Source organism: Peromyscus eremicus, chromosome 20 (genome assembly GCF_949786415.1).
Source record: "Peromyscus eremicus chromosome 20, PerEre_H2_v1, whole genome shotgun sequence".
Classification (NCBI taxonomy): domain Eukaryota; kingdom Metazoa; phylum Chordata; class Mammalia; order Rodentia; family Cricetidae; genus Peromyscus; species Peromyscus eremicus.
The window spans coordinates 60,726,193-60,748,443 of NC_081436.1; the positions used below are offsets into that span (position 1 = coordinate 60,726,193).

Below are 22,251 nucleotides of genomic sequence, written 5' to 3' on the forward strand. Positions count from 1 at the left end.
TACCAAAGACTTAGGGTTCTTATTTTCTCCAAGATAGCAAGTCATTTAATGCATTTTCTCTTACCAAAAAAACTAATTTTTCATTATTCCGATATATACGTGAGATACTACCGTCTTCAACTAAAGTGAAAAACAGCAAGCTATGTGAAATTTAAACTGTAAAATAAAAGCCCACTACTCTGGTGTAACAACAAAACCACACACACTGTTTGTGGTGTTCTGGTTAAAAGCTAACAACCGGGCATGAAGAGCATCGCCTCTCCCTCCAGAGGACCCGGGTTCAACTCCCAGCACCACACACTGCTCCCAACTGTGCAGAACCAGGGGATCTGCCTCCCTTTTCTGGCCTCCCTGGGTGCCAGGCACTCACTGATACACAGACATATGTGCAGGCAAAACACACATAAACACAAAACTCTAAACTGTTCTCTGAGCCATAGAGACTCCAGGGAGTGAAGGTACTTGCTGCCAAGCCTCCTGATGACCTGAGTTTGAACCCTGGGACCCATCCACATGGTGGAGGGAAAAGTTACACACACACACACACACACACACACACACACACACACACACACACACGTGTGTATCCTCCTCAAATAAATAAAAACGTAAACTGCTAATCTACTGACTCCGTTATTTCTACCAGACAAAATAACTTCCTATTTTCTCTGCAATCTATATTGTTTAAGAACAAGGGGAAGTACTGGGTGTCTCTGAACATCTGCAGCTTAAACATCTAATACACAGCAAGACAACACTGGGCCGCTGGAATACCGAGAACAGCCACACCTAGAATTCGAACAAAGAAAGTTCTTGCTGAGTTTACCTAGCGAGCCGCTCAGGGGAAGACCCGGCCTGGGTCACGGACGCCTGCTATCCTTTCCTACCAATCCTCTCGAAACAGTTCCCTGTCTCCTGAGCGAACAGGTACTTACATCGATAATAGCGGCTGCACTGCTGTCTAGGTGCTTATACAGTTCATGTAAAACTTCTCGGAGTTTCTTCACTGTTTTCTTATTAGGTTGAAGGAGCATCGCTTGGAAGTTCACCGGCAAGCCATACCTTAAAAAGCAGCAGAAGCAGTGTGTAGCACAAGCGCACACACACACACACATTTTCTTTTCAGAGCAAACATCCTCCTGCTTCTCTGAAAGGCTCCTCATGGACACAGCATGCATTGTGTTAAATAATCCCTTTACAAGTCGGCCACCAGCCACAGAAGGTTACACTAGCAGGTAAACAAGCCCGAGTCCACCAGAAGTCCGTCCTTAAAACTGAGCCACTGCAGGGGTGGTGATCTCAGTGCTGAGGAGGCTTAGACAAGGGCTGTGTGAGTCTGAGGCCAGCCTAAGCTGTAGCAGACGGGAAACAGGCAAGCCAATCACTAGTAATTAATTAATATTCAACTTCACAGTCATCTATTCATATGCCCAGTACATAAAAATAAAATAGGGTTAGAAGATATGTTTATAATTAAAAATTGAGACTTTCCATATTCATTTGAAACATTTAAAAAAATTTAAAGATGAGAAGCATGGCTACAGATAAGTTTTTAAATGATTTCTAATAGGAGCAGCATGTGCAGAGGCTCAAAGGGTATTGTTATCTTAAAATCTACACGTACATCACACTACATGCAAAATATCTGAAAAAAATCTTCATTTTAAACAGACATTGGCTTTTTTTTTTTTTTAAAGACAAGGTCTCACTGTGTAAACCAGGCTGGCCTTGAACCCAGAGACCTGCCTGCCTCTGCGTCCTGCCTGCTGGGATTAAAAGTGTGCGACACCACATCCAACTTGTTTAACATTTTATAATTAATTTTGCACTTAATTACAAGTCATGTGCCACACACAGATCTACTGAGTGAACTGAGGAACGATGGTGATCCCACGGAGCTAGAGCGACGTCTCAGGGGTGAAAGCACTAGCTGCCCCTCCAGAGGACCCGAGTTCAATTCCCAGCACCCACGTGGCAGCTTACAGCTGTCTGTAACTGCAGTTCCAGAGGACCTGAGGCCCTCTTCTGGACTTCACGGGCACTGTGATATACAGACATGCATTCAGGCAAAATACTCAGACACAATAAATAAATAATTTTTTTAATGGTAGTGCTCCCCTAATTATAATGGAGCTCCAAGTTTCTTTTGCTTAGTGCTATCCATCACTGTGCACAGTCCTGCGGTTTCTGGCAGAGCTGGAGCAAGCTCACTGCACCTCCAGCCTTACAAATGTCTGACGCACATACTCACTCACAGTTCAGGACACATGATCATCACGGTAAATGACTGAGTTACTGGTTCACTACTTACCACACTGCACTTTGGATTAATGGAGTTCAGGCCTTTTTTTCAGCTGAGGACCGAACCCAGGGCCTTCTACCACTGAGCTAAATCCCCAAGCCCAAGTTCAGGCCTTTCTGATGACAAGCTGTACAGACTCTACTAGAAAAGGTTGTGCTGTATCACACAACATCTCCAGACTGCATCAAAAGGCCACGTAGGACAAGCATGGTGGTGCACACCTGCCTCGGTGGCACTCAGGAGGCTGAGGCAGGAAGATCAAAGTGTGAACCAGCCTATGCTACAAATGAGTTCCAAGTCAGCCAGGAGGAGACTGTATCAAGCAAAACAAGTGGCCATGTTGAGGAACTGACACCATGGCAACCGGCCGACCACAGAGCACATTCAGTGTACCCCACAATGAGCGCGCTGGCTGCACAGACCTACTCTCCTTAAACAGCCCGTGATGTACCTTAGAGGCAGAGTGAAGCAGTGTGGATCCCTCTCCTGAACCTGGTGCTAGAGGACAAGCTTGTGTGACCCTGACAGTCTCTGCCTCTTCATATGGCTGGACGGTTATGAGAAAGAGGGACACTGAGCTCTGCAGCTCCAACTTTAACTGTCTTACCTTAAAACAGACTCGACAAAAACCCTCAATGCTTTTATATGAATCCACGCAATAAATGCCTCACTGAAATTCACTTTGAGCCATCGCACAAGTGGTCCCTTTAAAAAGAAAAACACAAAATTACCACAAATTTGGTTTGTAAATGGCAATTAGAAAGTCAAACATCTGACCACATTATGAAAGTTTCAAACATTATGCTGGACACCCTATTACCTTCCTTCCTGCTCTTAAATGAAAGGGTGAGCCAGTACTCTGTACCCTTAACAGACTACAGTGAACCGGGCTCAAAAACAGCAAAGGCATGGTGGCTTCATGGAAGCAGTCTAAACTGGGTTTGAAAGCTGTAGCACAAACACTTGAGCACACAACGTAACGCCCAGCGTATCTAATGCACTTACAAGAACTCAACCTGAAGCTTCTTGGGAACACAGCCATTCCCCAACACAGCCATGCTCACAGTGTTCTACTCTGTGAACAAGGGCTTGTTCTGAGGCCCTGAAACCTGCTCATGTTTACATTTTTTCTGTTTCTATGACAATGCAAGTTCTTGTCGAACTTAAATGTTGAGCACAATTAAAAACTTCTTGAAAGATGTCAAACAATAATACCTCCTCCTGTCTACCTATAAAGACATCATTACTGACTCAGTTAACACTTAGGTTAGGTAATGCACAGGACCATGCGGACGTACCAAGCAAACAGTGTCAGACTGCTCCCTGGTGATGGAAGAACATCTGGATTGGACTCGGGGTGTGCTTCCAGAGGCACCTCCTTCACACAACCCTGAGCTGCAGGGAATCTACCCATAAATATATATTCTAATTTGTTTGTGAGAACTTCCCGACACTCCTGCCTCTTCCTCCAGTGCTGGGATTACAGGCTATGCCACCACAGCCAGCTTTGGTCAGGGTGGCACCGTGGCTGTTATGTGCTGGTGAGGCACCCTACTGAGCTACATCGTCAGCCCCAATACTTGCATTTTTCTAGCACCAAATTATAAACTGTTTTTTCATAATGTTTCTCTCTGAGACTTCCAGGCTTTCAGTATCTCCAGAATGTATTTTTCCATTTTCCTAAGACTCAAAAGCAAAGTAAGCTCTAAAAAAAAATCCAATGAAGATTGCAAAAGGAGGGCATGGCTCAGGGGTAAGAACGTTTGCTGTGCACGCACAAGGACCTGAGGTCAGATCTCTGGACCCAGGTTTAAAAAAAAAAAGCCAGACATGGACACACATTTGTAACCCCCGTGCTGTGGGAACTGGTGACAGGAGAGATCTGGTAACTGATGGCTGCCTATAATCCCAACACTCTGAAGCTGAGGCAGGAGAATCCCCAAGAGCTCAAGACAGCTCTGGGCCACACGGTGAGGTCTGCCTGGAACATGGGATGAATCCTGTCTCAAAAAAGAAATGGAAGAGTACAGCAACTAAAATCAACTCTCTTAAAGGAAAAACCAGAGAAGCTTTGTCTTTTTCCAAGTCAAAGACAGGCAATACTACTTCACTTCCCCTGGACACTGACAATGCTAAGGAACACCACATACAAACTGCTTCTTCTTGTCAGTAGACAGCCTGTTCATTTCCTCTTTATCTGCTTTCATCTCCTCCTCGTTATACTGGAAGTCACGAACTATGAACCTAAATTTGGAGGAAAAAAAACAAATTTGTCCACACCATATATAGCAAATGCAACAGATTAAAATTATATGCATACATTTATGAGAGGGACAGACAGACTTACTTGTTTTCTCTGGCTTTGTGTCTGAAATCATCAACCGCTTTTCTAAACAAGGTGACGTTACAAAGGTAACTGTCTTGGTCCTCTGAAAGAACACTAGAGGGGAAAGTCACTGTGAGTTCTAGATGTCCTGTGGGTTTCACAAACGGGGGAGGGAGGGACTGGAGGCATGCTCACTCTTCCCCTGCAGTCTGGGATGCTCTCTGGTTAGGATGCCTGTACACCCTCTCCTCCACTCATCAGCTAACAAAACCATCTGTTCACTAAGGGAAGCCACACTCTAAGGGGCATGCTGCATCAGGCTGGTTGGTCAAACGGTCTGTTCTTGTCTCACGGACTATCCCTCTTTCCAGTCCAATCCAGCCAGCCACCAGGGCCTGGCTGCACACGGCCATCACCTCATACCCCAGGTATTCATTCCTGTTTCCCATAACATCCGCAATCAGAATTTCACAAGCAACAGTCTCAACAGCTCTGAATGAATACACTTCTGTGTGTCGGGCTCCTTTTCAGGCCATACAGTGTCAGTGAGCTCTTAACTTCCAGCCAGAGCTCCATGGACATCACTACAAAAACCTTTCTAGACACAAGTGCCGGGAAACTGCCACAGAGATGTGTAAGGCCCCGAGGAGCAGGCCACTGCTGGAAAGGGTGGACTGTGGCTCAGACAGTAGGAATCAGCTGACTCTACAGGAAGAGAACCCATGCACAGGGGCTGCCAAGCCACACTCAGCATTTTCAACAGCCAAGGCCCAGGGTGGGTGACGTCACTGGGGGTGGGGCCTCTTCTACCTTTCATGCCATGAGGATTTTCTAATGTTTAACTTACGGTTTTGTAAAAGAAAAACAGCTTCTGAAGTATAGGTGATACACACGCAAATTCTCCATCTTCAGTGTGTGCAAGCCAGGTGCACACCCACAAACATCTCCACACTTAAGGTAACAAATATCCATCCTTCTGAAGTTGCCTTGTGAAAGGTTTTTCTTTTTATGTTTATGTTTTGGTTTTTTAAGAATACTTCTATTTGGGGGGAGGGGGGTGGTGCACATCCGCACGCACCTCACTTGCACATGCCTAAGGAGAGTGCTGGATGCCATGGAGCTGGAGTGACAGCATCTGTGAGCCACCTGGCACAGGGGCCAGGGTTACAGGGTGAGACACAAGTCTCGAGCAAAAGGGAAAAAATCATGCTTCGTTCTTAAATTGTGCGTGCGTGCATGCGTGCGTGCGTGGGCATGTATACAGGGTACTTTCCTGGAAGTCAAAGGACAACTCTTTCTGCCATGTAGGTCCTGGGATGCCCAGTGACAAGCACCTTTACCCAGAGCCGCCCTGACAGTTTAAGCAGTATTTCTTCATGATTAAATGTGGACTTGAACTCTCTCCAGACACAGTGTTAGCCACAACTATGGCTTCCGGGAGGCTTGGTTTAACCCGATGAGCATAACAATTACTACATGTAAATAGATGAACTGACTGTTAGGTCTGCCTCGGGACATTTCAGTGACCCTTGCCGGAAGCAGAGCTTTCTAGAGCCCCCCGGCTCTTCCTGCTCTTCCTGCTCCCTTGCCTCTCTAAGGCTTGAACCAGCCATCTGGTTCTTCCCCCTGCTTTAGACAGCGCACTCTGGCAACCCTAATCCAGAACACAGGAGAATTCTGCACAACACCTAGGACAATTTGTATGTACATCCTAGCACTCAAGCCTACTAAACCGATCCTCAGAAATTCTATTGAGTGACTTCTAGGAGGAAGGTATGGGTTAACCAGTGAGCTGACCCAGACTGGCTTTTCTAAGTTTCTGGTGCAGGTAACTGAACCCAGGGCCTCCCAGATGCTGGGTAAGAGCTCAACCATTGAGCTACCCCTCCTCCCCAGCCTCCAGTCAGACAAGTTAAGAAGCAGAGACACTGCCAGCCTGGTCTTCATAGTTCCAGACCAGCCAGGGTGACAGTGAAACCTTATCTCAAACACCCACCAAGAGACAGACAGAAAAGTCGTGAAAATACAAGAGGAAAGTGCCGAGTCTCCTGAGCCCGCGTCAGTGAAGAGGTTCACGACAGCACCAACCTCTTCCCTGGCTACAGCTTCACACACATCTGCACACATCCTAGTGCTCAGCAGGATTTCCAATCATCGGACATTTGAAAACTTTAATATAGAGTACTATTAAACAGCTAGGCTTTGTGCATGGACAACGAAGGTGAGAAGACCAGCAGGATGAGCACGTCACAGCACTTCCTGTCAAGCATGACGACCTGGGACTGACATGGTGGGAGGAGCAAACTGACCCCCACCACCCAAGCTGTCCTTTGGCCTCCACAGAGAGGCCCCCAAAACACACACACACACACACACACACACACACACACACACACACACACACACACACACACCCTTCCCACATTAAGGTTTGAGGGTGGCATTTTTATTTTAAAAGTTAAAATACATTTAAAATATGTTTCATTACGGCATTTTCTGAGGATAGTATTTTAAAGTTTTTTCTTCTACTTCAAAATTCATCTTTCATGGAACACATCTTCAATCCCAGCACTTGGGAGGCAGAGGCAGGTGAATCTCTGTGAGTTTGAGGCCAGCCTGGTCTACAGGGCAAGATCCAGGACAGCCAGGACTACACAGAGATACCCTGTCTTGGGGAAAAAAAATTCATCCTTCATTCATTACTCCCAAGACTCATCATTGATACAGCAAGTCTTTTTTAAAAAAGGACCAACCCAGTGTGCCGATGTGTGAGCTGTCTATGAAGCTCAAGGAGGGAGCCACACGGCCTACAGAAGGAACGAGGCCGAGATTCCTCAGGCTCTGCTCCAGCAGTATGAGCCCAGTGAAGTCCTCCATCAGACCCTGCCAGAACCGGGTCACCACGGTTGCTGGGAACAGGACTCTTTGAGTTATTTCCTGTTATATCTTCATTTAAGTTTTTAAAAATTAAAAACAAAACAACAACAAAGAAATTTCGTAAAACTTTGCATACAGGGGGCAAGGCCATTTAATAAAATCTGGCACAAAGGCAAAACAAAAGACATTTAAAACAGCAACAAAATGTGTCAAGCTTGCCTGGTGAAACTGGCCTATCATCCCAGCCCTCGGCAGTTAAAGGCAGGCAAAGTAAGAGTTCAGGGCCAGCCTAGGATACATGAGAACCTGTCTCAATAAAAATGGAAGGAAGGGAGGGAGGGAGGGAAGAAGGAAGCGAAGAAGGGAGGTAGGTAGGGAGATCAGTCGGTCGGTTGGAGGGTTGGTCAAGTGATACTATCCATTATTTTTTAAATATTTATTTTTAAGAGTACTGGTGTTTGCCTACATACATGTCTGTGCACCATGTGTGTGCCTGGTGCCACTGGGAGTCAGATCCCCTGTAACTGGAGTTACAGATGGTTGTGAACTACTACGTTGGTGTTGGGAACCAAACCTGGATCCTCTGCCAAAGCAGCCAGCGCTCTGAACTGCTGAACCACCTCTCTAGCCCCGTTACTACCCATATTTAATTGACTTAATCTGAGTAAAGAACTTGAAACAGTGGCTGCCTCACCAGGCTGAGATGAGGCTCAGAATAGATAATCCGTGCCTAGCATGAGCCGAGTTCTGGGTTTGACCCCAACACCACAGACACACAAAGGAAAATGTCAGCGGCAAGCCGATCAGCGGTCTTCCTCAAGCCAGCTCTCCCGCACAGTGAGGGACAGAGCACGGCCCCAGCCAGCTCTCCCGCACAGTGAGGGACAGAGCACGGCCCCAGCCAGCTCTCCCGCACAGTGAGGGACAGAGCACGGCCCCAGCCTAGCTCTCCCAGCCGGCTCCATGTTCTCCAAGGACATTTCAACGGCCACATGTCTTAGTCAGTGATGCCAAGTGCACTTCACACTTGAACCTGGTGGAGTGGATGTTTACCCTGACTGAGGTGGGGCTGGGGATCCAGAAGGCCACTGGGACAAGTATTGCCTGAATTGAACTCTTCTTCCTTTAAACTATTAAAGTGATTAGCAAAAGATCTAACTCTCTGAGATGGTATACTTAAAAGTCCTCCTTCCAAAATTAGGGCCTACTCCCCGTCCTACACAGCTCCCACACCCAACCCTGCAGCCTGCCTATCATGGCTACCTCTAGAGGACACTGCACTGACCCTTCACGCTCCTCCTAGGTACCCGCTTCCCAGAGACCACGTCAACCCAAGCTCAAACGCCCTACAGAGAAGTTATCACTGGTCAGGAACAACAGTCTGGACGAGAATGTGTGTCAAGACACAACCACTGTCTTCAGCTTACCATATAAAGAGTTGGTTTGAGTGAAGGGTATTTCCTCAGATGGAGGGGGTCTCAATGAGCTCAGACTATAGCTCTCCAAGGGCCAACACTTGTCAAGCGCCAATGGGACAACCCTGTGTTTTATATAGTCTATCAAGTCTGTAACCTCCTAACTTAGGTCACGAGAGGAGGAAATGAGACCCAGACAGGTTCGAAGACTTGCCCAGGTCACACAGCAAGTTGAGAAGAACCTCAATAGGGCCCACGATTTTCCTCACACTGAGCGAACTCCCACTGAACTAGAGCAGAAGTACCCCACGGCCTAACCTTACCAACCTCACGTCCTCACTGTCTTCCACACCGTCCTTTACAAGAACATCTGGGAGACAATGGCAGACACTGGCTGATAACCTGGCTCATGAGCTACAATGTCACTGCCTTGGCACTGGGAACTGAAAGCCACATGCACTAGAGAGCGTCAACATGGCTTCCTCGTCTATGAGGAAGTGAGCTGCGTAAAATGCTTCACAGCACTGCTTAAAGTGACAGACAGACAGACAATACACACTGAACTCGCAACCCAACCGTTTACTAAAAAGGCAAGCCCTCTGTTGCTTTTTCAGGATAGGCAGATCTGGCCCCAACTCTCTTCTCAAGTGACAATGGATTTGATCAATCCAGCCTCCAGGAGCTGCCTGGTGACTCCTCTGTGAGGTCAACGACGTTAGTTCCTAGTGGGCCAAGTGCACGGTGGACAAGGCTTCAGAAGGCAAAGAGGTGTGGCAGAGAAAGTCCCCTCGCTGGTTCTGGTCATAGTCCTGCCCAGCGAGAAGTGTGACTCTGGACAGACAACTTCATCTCGCTCTCCTCAAACTTCTCCACCTATAGAAAGGAGGGGGTCACACTGGCTGCGCCCAGTCCCTTCTAGACATAAAGTGATTACTAGAGATGACAATTTACCAAGTCAACTGATGGCTCTAAAGTTACAGGTTCACTGCAAAGGAAACACAGACCACAAAGGTATCTCCTAATCCCACAAGCTGCAGGGAGACTTGGAGGGAACAAAGTGCCATTGTCGGACGGCTACTCACTTGCTCGACCTGGGGACCACCATCTCTGCGAGCGTTTCATACTGCTTAACCCAGTCATTGTGGTTCAGCCTGCAGAAAAGGCACAGGAAGCGTGGGGGGAATGAGTCTTACTTCTGCCATGCCCAGGAAGAGAAAACACGGACAGATAGGAAACGTGGCTCCAATAAAATACATCACAGATACGTAGCAGAACCCCCAGCCTCCTACTGAGAACATGCCTCACCTACAGAGTGAAGCAGGAAGTACGGATCGCCCGCCTCCCTCAGAGCTAGTAACTGTCGCACCAGAGGCTCAGCCAGTCAAGAGCCTGGTTTGTTAAGGTGGCAAAGCACCGCACAGAGTCTCTGTTCTTCTTAAACTGCATGGCTGAAAACCACACCTCATTTTCAACAAAAGAGGCCGTGGGCAATCACTACCCTTGGTGGTCAGTACAAAGGGCTGACTCAAACTCTATGTACAGAAAGAGGCATTTCCCCGGGAGGCAGGAGGAACCAAGTGGCGGTAACTGATGCTGCCCCAGAACACTGTGCAACAGCTTTCGGGAAAGGCCACTGGCTTTGGGGGCGTGGAGAGACAACTATGTGTGATTTATAATAAAGTGTTTGTAGGCACGGCTAATTCATTATGTAAAGTGACCTATAGGGCTCCTGTCTCCAAAAGCTGAAATTTTCTAAACACAAATTTTAAAGAAAGCTAAATAAAAAAAAAAAAAACATGGGCAAAGATTATTTTCCTGTAAGCTATAAAATCAAAGATAAGTAGAAATTCTGAATAAATAATGTGTTCCAATGTGTTAGTAAACAAAATTTTATTTGTTTGTGTATCACTGTGGCCGCTTCAGCTCTGACAACCAATGGACATGGTAGAGCTGAGCAGTTATGACAGCTGGTAGAGCCATAAAGACTATGCAGCCCTTAAAAACACAGTATTCATTTTTTCTCCTTTTGGTTTTTTGAGACAGGGTTTCTCTATGTAGCTCTGGTTGTCCTGGAACTCACTCTATAGACCCAGATTGGCCCAGAACTCACAGAGGTTCGCCTGCCTCTACCTTCGAGTGCTGGGATTAAAGGCGTGTGCCACCACTGCCCAGCTCACATTCTTCATTCTTACAGGGCTCAAGTTCAAATATTTTTCAGAATAACAAATTCAATGGCCTGATTTTGAAAAATCTAAAATATGTATTTTTAAAAGTTTAATAACAAAATTATTTGATCTATTAGTCAGCCAAGCCTACCAATTTATAACTGATGTCTCCACTACAACATTATGAACCAAACTGTGCTATATGTGCCACATGAACAAATGTTTTGTGCTTGAGTTTTAGGGACTCTCTGGTAACAGACATACTTGGGGACTACCACCAGTAGTGTGACCAGGTACTCTGAGTCAAGAACAAAGTCATCTTTCTTCACGATCTCTGCCAGGCTCCGAGTCAGCAAACTTCCCCTGAAGAATGAAAGGACAGTCACTGGTGGGTAAGTGCACACTTCCATGGCAAAAGGAAAGAAAGGGGCTAAACACACGTCATAAAGGCTCAGTGCTTGAGAGTACTTGTTCTTGCAGAGGACCCAGGTTCAACACCCACTCGGAGGCTCAGCTGCAAGGGATCTGAAACCCTCTTCTGACCTCCAAGGACCACCAGGCACACACTTGGTGCACAGACATAAATGCAGGCAAAACAGTCACACACAGGAAGTAAAGTTTTTACATTTTTATTTAAGAAGTCAACAGTTAGCCAGATGTATCCTCCCCTGCAACTTAAGAAGTGTCAATGTTTGCCAGAATTTCCCTCTAATGTCTAACTCTGCGTTTATTTTAATTACTGTACCTCAGCCCTTCTCATAATTACATGCCTTGACTGAGAAAGTACTAGTCATCAGATACCAGTCTATTTCACTGCAATCATGAAATTATGTCATCTAAGCACAACCTCCCTTTCCCTAGATATCATGTGATCCCAGATAACTTTGGTTAATTAACACAATAGTCAACTTTCAAATCAGTTTTCATTTGGTCTTCCAGTAATGAAAATGCCTTGTCCTGTTTGCGCCACGGACCGTCAGCTTTTCCCTGGACTATGACACAACTCTGAACAGCTCTGCACTTGGCGGCTAGACAGATGGCGGCTCAGTGGTTAAGAGCACTTTCCGCACCAACCGTGTGGACTGGAGTTCAGACACCAGCATCTGTGTAAGGAGCTGTGCACAGTCATGCACATACCTATAACCAAGAACTAAGGGGCGTGGAGACAGGATGACCCGAGGCCCAAAGAGGGTGACAGAAGAGGGGACCTGATGACTTCCTCTGTCCTCCACATGTACACGCAAAGATGCGTGCACCATTCACTCAAACACCACACTCACACACATTTAAAATAAAAACTGAAATGAAAACCTTCACTTGTATGTCCCCCCTCCCCCAGGAACCAAGAACAAAACAGCCCCAACTACACTTGCAGTGACACTACCAGGAGGTCAACCAAATACAGTTGCAATGCTTATAAAATCTATACCTGGAAAGGAGAGAAAGCAGACATCACTGTTACAGCATAAACAGGTTATTACATAAACATCTTTTAAGTGGCAGGTGATCGATAGGCAATAACTTACTTGATTTAAAATAATTTTACACCATCTTCAGTGAGATATCAAATGGATAAGGAAATAAGCCAGCGTCCAGGTGGCAAGTAAATTTATGAGAAAGCTTAGTCAATCAGCTTCACATCTGTTCTGAATTGCTCAAATTCTGTAAAATTAGTGAACTTCCTCCATGAAAAATTTTAAAAAGTTATTAAAAAGTATCTTTGTGTATGTCTGCAGGTTAGGAGGGGGCATCAGATGCCCAGAAATGAAGTTACAGACAAGCACTGGGAACTACCTCAGGTCCTCTGCAAGAGCAGCCAGCACGCTCTCCAGCCCCTTACAACCATTGATTACAGACACAGCACAGACTGGAACCTTCTATCCCCAACAGGGCCCACAAAGACTTGAGAGCTTACGCATTCTTTCGCTCCAAATTCTGAAGGTTTCCTTTCAGGTTGTTGTATGCAGACGCTCGAGATTTCAGGTCATTATCAATCTGAGTTACTCCCTTCAAAAGAGAAGAGAAAGAGGCAAGCTTTCCCTAGGTTTGCCCCTACCAATACAATTTGAATAGTTCCTGATTAAGAGTAGGTGATTACATTAAAAGCACAACTTTAAAAGGGCATTTAAAAAAAAACAAAATTTGTTTTTAGCAAATTTCCATATGAATCTTTTTTTTTTTTTTTTTGGTTTTTCGAGACAAGGTTTCTCTGTGTAGCTTTGCGCCTTTCCTGGAACTCACTTGGTAGCCCAGGCTGGCCTCAAACTCACAGAGATCCGCCTGGCTCTGCCTCCCGAGTGCTGGGATTAAAGGCGTGCGCCACCACCGCCCGGCCATATGAATCTTTTATACTATGTTAGTCTGTGTAGTTAACTGCTATTGTCATATTACTTCTTAAGCCAAAAAAAAGGACCCCAGCTCACCAGATCTGAAGATTACTAATCAAAAGGCCTCAAGGCCAGATGTGGTGGCATGTACCTTTAATTCCAGCACTCAAGAGGCAGAGGCAGGAGGATCTCTGTGAGTCTGAGGCCAGCCTGGTCTACACAGCCAGGACTACACAGAGATACCCTGTCTCAAAAACCAAAACAGGGAAAAAAACCTAAAAAGTATTTCATAGCTATAACATACACACACACACACACACTCAAAACACATACATATAGATATATAATTTGAACAAATCTTCTATATATCAGTGTGTCCCACCTGCCTCAATTTTTGTCTTACCTTGGCAATTATTTCAGAAATATTTTTCAGAGATTGCTTGATTGGATATTTGGCCATATCCCACTGGAACCTTGTTATATAAGTAACCAAGTCAACTGAAACAAGGTAATAAATTAATTACTGAAGAGAAGTTGTAGTATTTTTTTGTCCTGGAACTCACTCTATAGACCAGGCTAGCCTCAAACTTAGAGATCCATCTGCCTCTGACTCCTGAGTGCTAAGACTCAAGGTGTGTACCACTATGCCCGGCTGTTCTTGTTGTTATTTTTTTTTTATTTTTATTTATTTATTTTTTTTGTTTGTCTTGTTGTTATTTTTTTGGGGGGGGGTGTTTTCGAGACAGGGTTTCTCTGTGTAGCTTTGCGCCTTTCCTGGAACTCGCTTTGGAGACCAGGCTGGCCTCGAACTCACAGAGATCCGCCTGCCTCTGCCTCCCGAGTGCTGGGATTAAAGGCGTGCACCACCACCGCCCGGCATCTTGTTGTTATTTTTAAAAGATTTATTTATTTATTATGTATACCACGTTCTGCCTGCATATATATCTGCATGCCAGAAGAGGGCACCAGATCTCATTATAGGTGGTTGTGAGCCATCATGTGATTGCTGGGAATTGAACTCAGGACCTCTGGAAGAGTAACCAGCGCTCTTAACCTCTGAGCCATCTCTCCAGCCCCAAGGCTGTTTGTTTTTTAACATAGGCAAAGATATAATTTCTGAAGGGTCCTGATTAAATAGGTGTGAATGAGATTAGAAGAACACTGAAATTAAGATTTATTTTTTAATCATGTATATAAGGTGGGGGGCAGGCATGTACAAATGAGTGCACATGCCTGCAGAGGGCAAAACAGATTCCCTGAAGTCACTGGCAGTTGTGAGCCATCCAATGTGTGCCAGGAAATGAACTCACGTCCTCTGCAAGAGCAGTACGTGCCCTTTTTTTTTTTTTTTTTTAGCAGTACGTGCTCTTAACCACTGGGGCTAGCCATCTGTCTAGCCCCAGAACAGCAGATTTATTTATTTTTACGTAGTATTGTTGGGTGTAGTGGTACACACCTTTAATCCCAGGCAGAGGCAGGCAAGCCCAGTCCAGTCTATTTAGCAAGTTCTAGGCCAGCCAGAGCTACATAGTGAGAGACTGCATCAAAAATAAACAAAATAATAATAATTAATTAATTCAACAATAATGAGATCAAAGTATTCTGTACAAAGCCATCATTACCCAGAACAGGTTCAATATAAATTATTAACTTACAGCTGCAGACACGTACATTAGTGGTCTATTTTATGAGCACTCAGAAAAGCAATATTCTAATTTGAGGGGAACGAGGCATCTGTAATAAAATCAACCATTCCTGGTTCTATTAAGTAGAAAAGAGGAGCATCTAACTGCAATAATGTTGAGATGCTCAGCTTTATGTCAGAGTTGTTCCAGACAGGAGACCACACACTGCACCTTACACTACATTCTGTATCACCTAAGAGTGACATGAATTATGTTCCAGGGGACAGATGTGACTGGTAACATCACCAGTAGTAACCTCACAGCTTTCTGGTAAAGTAGCATCCTCATCTACAGGTTTCTACATCCTTTTTGCTTATGTTTCTGAGCCACTCACATTAAACATTAATAATTACAAATCACAAAGGATCAGCTCACCTCCACTGGCCAACAAGTTCTCCTGAACTTTATCTTTACTGTCCTCCAGCACATCAGCCATATACTGAGCCACTTTCTTGACCACGCTGGGAAGTAAAAAACACACACACAAAAAAATCATCATTTGTAGGAAAAAACTTCCATTCATATATAACGAATCCTATCTTATATAAAACATTTAAAGAATAAAGTGGACCAAGGTCTGGTTCTATGAAAAATCAACTGCATAACTACTGTAGGGACTGAATGCAATGTGTTTCTCAATCTAGAAAGAAAGTCATGCTAACTGGTCATGGCAGCACATGCCTGTGATCCTAGCACTTGTGAGGTGGAGGCAGGAGGATCAGAACTTCAAGACCACCCCCTGCTGAACATGGAATTACAATCCTAAAAGGAACTTACTACTTTTTTCCTCCTTGCTTTTTCATTCTAAAAGGGCAAGCCCTTGACCTCATTTTAGGCTCTCCCCGACTTGGTTTTCTGACCCAAGGTCTCATTATATAGATCAGGCTGGATTGAAGAGGTATCTTCACACCTCAGCCTCTCAAGAACTGGGAAACAGGTATGTGGCGCTGTCTCCAGTCATGCATCTCTTCACTGAGCTACACAACTGTTCTTCTACAGTAGGCTTCTTGCCTTTAGTATGACAGAGCACGAATACCATACTGTGACTATGGTGGTGTACAACCCCAGCCCCAGCCTCTGAGGCTGAGGCAGGAGGCTCCTGCTGAACTAGAAGCCAGGCTGGGCTCAATCGTGAAATCCTGTCTCAAAACAAAAACAAGGGACTGCAGAGACAGACGACTTAGCAGTTATGAAAACACACTCTAGAGAACCCTAGTTCATTTCCAGCACCCCAGTCAGGTGGCTCACAACCACCTGGAATTCCAGCTCCCGGGGACCTAAAGCCGTTTTCTGGCCTCCTCAGGCACCTGCACTCACATCACACATGTACACACGACAACACACATATACATAAATAAAATACATCCTTAAAAATAAATAAATAGGGGCTGGAGAGATGGCTCAGAGGTTAAGAGCGCTGGTTACTCTTCCAGAGGTCCTGAGTTCAATTCCCAGCAACCACATGGTGGTTTACAACCATCTGTAATGAGATCTGGTGCCCTCTGCTGGCCTGCAGGGATGCAGGCAGGACACTGTATGCATAATAAATAAATAAACAGAATGCTCCATACATCATCAGTTAGAGTAACGAGAATGAGAATCAGGATGTGGTCAGTCATGGTGAGCCGTTGGTCTCAACACTTGGGAGGCAAGGGCAGGAGGATCTCTATTACGTTTGAGGCCAGACTGGTCTGCATACCAAGTTCTAGGCTACCCAGGGCTACAAAGTAAGACTAAAAACAAACAAACAAAACCAAAAAGAAATCCCAGAATGAGATACTGCTTTGCACCCACCAGGAGGGTTATCAAAGTATCAGTTAACAGTCGGTCCTGGCACAAATGCAGCGAAATTGAACGGCTTCAGTGCTGACCACACCTGTACGCCAGCACCAGGGAGACTGAAGCAGGGCCGCTCGAAGCTCTGAACCAGCCGGGGCTACAGAGCATGTTCCAAGGCAGCCTGAGCTACAGTGTGAAACCATGTCTCAAAAACCAAAACCACAAGCCCTGACAACGCGGATATGAATTGGTACAGCCACTTTCAAAACAACTCCTCGGAAAAGAACCAAGGAACCGAGTCCACTCCCAGGGAGACATACACTCAAGAGAAATAGTAACAGAGCACACAAAAAATACACAAGTCAAAAAGAGAGTAAACTAAATAAATGTGCACCAGCTGATGGATTAATAAGACATGATATATAATGGAGTATTTGATAATAATGAATATAAGGGAATAGTATTTGCTAATAAGAGGAAATAAGCTGGGCACAGTGGCACATGCTTGCAATCCCAGTGAGGGGAAGCAGACGGGAGGATCCTAGGCTTGCTGGCCAGTGGCTTCCCCAAATCTGCAAGCCCCACAGGTTCCAATGAGAGGCCCTGTATCCTGGCCACCATGTACACCTGCACACACGTGCACCGACATGAACACACAGATACACATGTGCACATACACAAATATACACAAAACACTGATACACAAAGAAAAACAGTCATTTCCTACAATCATTCAGCTAGCAGAGAGGACCCAGGGTGTGGAAAGACACTCTCCAGACAACCTGACACTGACCACAGACTCACTTCTTCAATTCCACACAAGCAGATACATTACCCTTCTACAAATGCATCCAGTTTAGCCAGTTCATCCGACAAGCCAACCAAGACATCCAACGTGCCGACCTAGAAGGGAAATTCAGCTTAGTACTCAGCTGTCATCTCTTTCATGTTTTAACTGAAGGGCTTTGGCACAGGTCTCACTACGTGACCGAGGTGAACCTCGGACTGCCAATCCTCCGGTCTCCCCAGTGCTGGGATTATAGGCTCACAGCACCACATCTGGCTCCCTGGCTCCCACCCGCTCTTAAGGTGGGAGGAGCTGTGGGGGACCAGCTCCCACCTTTTCCAGGGTTCCTATGAGGAGGAGAGAGGAATAAGCAATGACAGAATGATAGGCCTAGCCAACGAGAGCAAAGACAGAAACACAGGATAGCTTCAGGAGGGCCTGGATCAATATCCACTGGCCCAGAACTTTATTCAAAAGAGCTTTTTATAACAATGCCAAGGGGAGGGGCAAAAGATCCCCTCCTTGCTAGTGTAGACCCTTCCAAACACCTGGTACCCAGGCCCATGATCCAATCATCCTCTTATGCAGTTCTGCTGGGTAAAGCAAGCTCAGACCTCACTAGGAAACCTATGTGGGCTCCCACAAGGAACTGTTTTTGTTTTGTTTTGAGACAGGGTCCCATCTAGTCCGCACTGGTCTCAAACTTGGTATGTGACCAAGGCAGGCCTTGAACTCCTGGTGACTGAGTCCTGGGTGGGATTACAGGCTTGCACCATCCTTCCTAGCTCTACACCCCTTTACCTTAAAAAAACAAACAAAAACTAGATGATGGCCTGGCAGTAATGGCGCACACCTTTAATCCCAGCATTCAGGAGGCAGAGCCAGGCAGATCTCTGTGAGTTCAAGGCCAGCCTGGCCTACAGAGCGAGATCCAGAGCAGGCACCAAAACTAAAGAGAAACCCTGTCTTGAAAAAACAAAACAAAACAAAACAAAAAAAACAAAAAAAAAAAAACCCACAAAAAACTAGATGATGTATCTTTATTTGTAAGATCCACAAATCTTACATTCTCCACTTTTATTTCATAAAATATAGCAAAAACCAAAAAAAGTTTGCTGGACATTTAAGTGCATTTGTATGTATGTGTTAATTCTCTAAGTGGAAAGCAACACTTAGGCAATGAAAACTTGGCACTTAATGAACAGGCCTGTGCTTGCTTTAAACAGGCCAGGGACAATGGTAATGTGAAGTCTGCTCTACAACAGGGCCCTAGGTGGGTCTGTGGATGTCCGTCAGGGCCTGGTTGAGTCTGTGTGCATAACTGTGTCTCAAAGATCATGCTTTACAAGTAAAACGCTGTTAGCCGGCTGGTGGCACACGCCTTTAATCCCAGCACTCAGGAGGCAGAGGCAGGCAGATCTCTGTGAGTTTTAGGTCAGTCAGATCTACAAAGTGAGTTTCAAGACAGCCAGGGCTACACAGCGAGACCCTGTCTCAAAAGACAAAAAAAAAGAAGATAAAAGTAAAATGCTGTCTTCACAAAAGTTCAGTTAACATCCTAGCAGCCTGCTTCATTTTACAACTGCTAGATTATGGGTCTTCAATAAATGTTAAATACACTTAATGGATGAAATAATGTCTAAGTAGGTACTGTAGTAACAGAATATAAACAATAACAGATATTACTGTGACATGTAAAAATACATAGCAAGGTTTTTCTCTTCTGAAAACCCCACTTGTGATGCAGCACCATGGCTTCCTTATAAGCTAGAAAACAGAAGAACAAGCTGTGACTTCCGTGGTTTCCTTGTGACATCCAAAGACCAAGAGCCACTCTAAATTACGTCAACAGCTAGAGAGGAATGACTTTCCTTCTCAAGGAACCTAGAAGTTCACTTCTGCCAAAACAAAGAGAGCCCTCCCCAGGTTACCGCAAACTCACAGTCTCCCCCGATCCCCCGACCCTGAACTCACAGTCTCCCCTGGACTCACAGCCTCCCCCCTCCCACCCCCCATACCCCACCCTGAACTCACAGCCTCCCCCGCTCCCCCAGGGCAGTTTTCTGCACAGTGCAGTCGCACCTTTAAGTCAGGAATGTTGAACTTGGAGGAGACCGCAAGGTTATTGTTCTTGGTGGTTGCTGCATGGAGTTTCTCCCATGTTTGCTGACAGGTTTTCTCCCCAGGAGCAGATATGAGCCAGAACTCAGTCATGTTTGTTACCTCTTTGGAAATCAACGGAGAAGCTGTAATGTTAAAACAGAGCAGTAACATTTAATTTCCTAAAGTACAACCTTACAACAGTTAGGATCTAAAATGGCCGAGAGGCCCTGGGTAAAGGCTTGATCCCCAGTCAGAGGGACCATGGGGTGGGGTAGGGGAGTTAGGGCACTAGGGAGATGCCTTGAAGGGGATACTGGGCCTTCGCTCTCTCCCGCCCTTCTGTTTTAATCTAGGGTCTCACTGTTTTGCCCAAGCTGGCCTCAAACTTTTGGACTCAAGCAATCTTCCCACTCTGGCTTCCCAAAAGGCTGCAATTACAGGAGCATGCCACCAAGCCTGGCTTCTCTTGTTTCCTTTCACGGCCTTTAATCCCAGCACTCGGGAAGCAGAGGCAGGGGATCTGAGTTCGAGGCCAGCCTGGTCTACAGAGTGAGTTCCACGACAGCCAGGGCTACCCAAAGAAATCTCAACTCAAAAAAGAAAAAAAAGAAAAGAAAAAGAAACCAAGACTTTCCAGCTACACAAGCAAGCCTGAGGCACCAATACACCAGCAGCCCCAACAGCGTCGGCCTCCATGCTGCCGCTGTCTTGGCTACCGGCCTTGGCTATTTTCCCAAACCTGGTTTCCTCCACCTAATACTCCTACAGTCCCTAAATCCAACTATTTTACCCCAGAAACCTATCAGGAGACTATCCTGACTGTGCAAGCATCAGTTTATCAGAACCTACTCCATCTTTAGGCCTCTGGTTATTGTGTCTGTTTAGCAGCATGGGGATTAAACCCAGGGCCTCAGGCACCTTAGGTAAATACAGTCCTTCCCCAGCCCTCCAGAGACGGGGCCTCACTAAATTGCCTTGCATTCTCTAATATAGCCCAGGCGGGCCTTGACTTTGAATCCTCCTGCTAGGCATCCAAGTAGACAGGACTACAGACCTGTATGTTAGCCTAATCTGAACCACCTTTAATAATACCAGTTTCCTAGGTGGTCACCGTTTGGGGAATTTGATGTTTTACTGTATGTTTACACCAGCAGATCTGCTGAAGTGTTTTTGTGGGTGTATGTGTATATTCTCTACTCGCTCTCTCCCCAAATGGCAGGTAAGGAAACCAACTGTTGTAACCCTCCTGACAAGAGCATCGTCACCTGAGCTCTGCCTCTTTTGTACAACGAGGGCCAGCAGATGCCCATCTCACCATTCTAAAATACTGCTCTCGGCCTGCAGATGTCTGGAGGACTCCAGAAACACGAAAGAAGAAGACCCGATTTTCTCATCTATAAATAACATCTGCCTCTCTCCTCCACCGAGCTTTTATCGGGATGAAAGGAAATAATGTCACAAATCTTCCTCCACAGTGGAGCAGTGTCTGGGAAATCAGAAAGCTCTCTAAGTCTCTTTGTTAACTGGAGCCCTTTTGGGAGATGAGGCAGGAAGGGCAAAGTGGCCTTTGCATTTGTTGCTTAGTATAATACACAGGTCTCCAAACTGTCATGTTCCATCCTCACAACAACCCTATGAGATGCTCACAGCTCAGTCATTTACCTGAGGACACAACTGGGATCCAAGTCCAGCGCTGGACTCAGAAGGCCACATTCTCTAAAGGGCTCTTTCCTGCGCCTTGCCAGAAAAGAATGCCAATGTGTATATGCTCCCACTGCACATGTGAGGAGGTCAGAGAACTGATTTGGGCTGTTGCTTTATTGGGTGAGCAGGGTCTCTGGTTCCACCTCACCACAGGAGCTATGATCACAGGCCTGCAGTGCTGTGCCGGGCTTGGGGACAACGGAAATCGTGCAGTGAGCACTCTCGACCACTTCCCATCTTCCTGGCCCTGTACTTCTTGAATATTGTTGAATGAATCACCTTGAGCTAACAGATAAACTGATTATAGTTGTTTATCTACTTTCACTTTCCTGGTCTTGAAACATAATCTACACACGATGAACTACACTCATCTTAAGGCTGTAATCAGTTCCTGAGCCACATATGGCCTGTTAAACCACCGCCAAAACCAAATTAAGAACATCTGAGTGGCTCATGCCTTTAATCCCCAAACAAAGAAGGCAGAGGCAGGGAGAGCTCTCTGTGAGTTCCAGGCCAGCCAGGACTACAATAAGATCCTGTCTGAAAGGAAGGAAGGAAGGAAGGATGGAAGGAAGGGAAAGGAAAGGAAGGAAAGGAAGGAAAGGAAAGGAAAGGAAAGGAAAGGAAAGGAAAGGAAAGGAAAGGAAAGGAAAGGAAGGAAGGAAAAGAAAAGAAAAAGTATTTTTAATTCTGGAAGGGTAACTCACTTGAGATGCTGAAAAAGGATTACCAGAAGTTCAAGGCTGAGTGAGTTACACAGCAAGACCCTGCCTCAAAACTC

General features: G+C 45.7%; 1 protein-coding gene across 1 annotated transcript in view; it reads right to left on the reverse strand.

Annotated features, from left to right (window-relative positions):
* Atp6v1c1 (ATPase H+ transporting V1 subunit C1) overlaps nucleotides 1–22,251 on the reverse strand; it is a 35,546-nt gene that overhangs the window by 1,207 nt on the left and 12,088 nt on the right. Inside the window, exons 2-12 of the mRNA XM_059247275.1 lie at nucleotides 19,746–19,909; nucleotides 17,712–17,779; nucleotides 15,473–15,558; nucleotides 13,816–13,910; nucleotides 13,001–13,092; nucleotides 11,350–11,448; nucleotides 10,003–10,071; nucleotides 4,650–4,742; nucleotides 4,453–4,546; nucleotides 2,910–3,007; nucleotides 936–1,062 (exon numbers count right to left, since the gene is read on the reverse strand). Coding sequence (XP_059103258.1) covers nucleotides 936–1,062; nucleotides 2,910–3,007; nucleotides 4,453–4,546; nucleotides 4,650–4,742; nucleotides 10,003–10,071; nucleotides 11,350–11,448; nucleotides 13,001–13,092; nucleotides 13,816–13,910; nucleotides 15,473–15,558; nucleotides 17,712–17,779; nucleotides 19,746–19,877 — 1,053 coding nt within the window. The 5' untranslated portion in view covers nucleotides 19,878–19,909. The remainder of the gene's footprint in view (nucleotides 1–935; nucleotides 1,063–2,909; nucleotides 3,008–4,452; nucleotides 4,547–4,649; nucleotides 4,743–10,002; nucleotides 10,072–11,349; nucleotides 11,449–13,000; nucleotides 13,093–13,815; nucleotides 13,911–15,472; nucleotides 15,559–17,711; nucleotides 17,780–19,745; nucleotides 19,910–22,251) is intronic.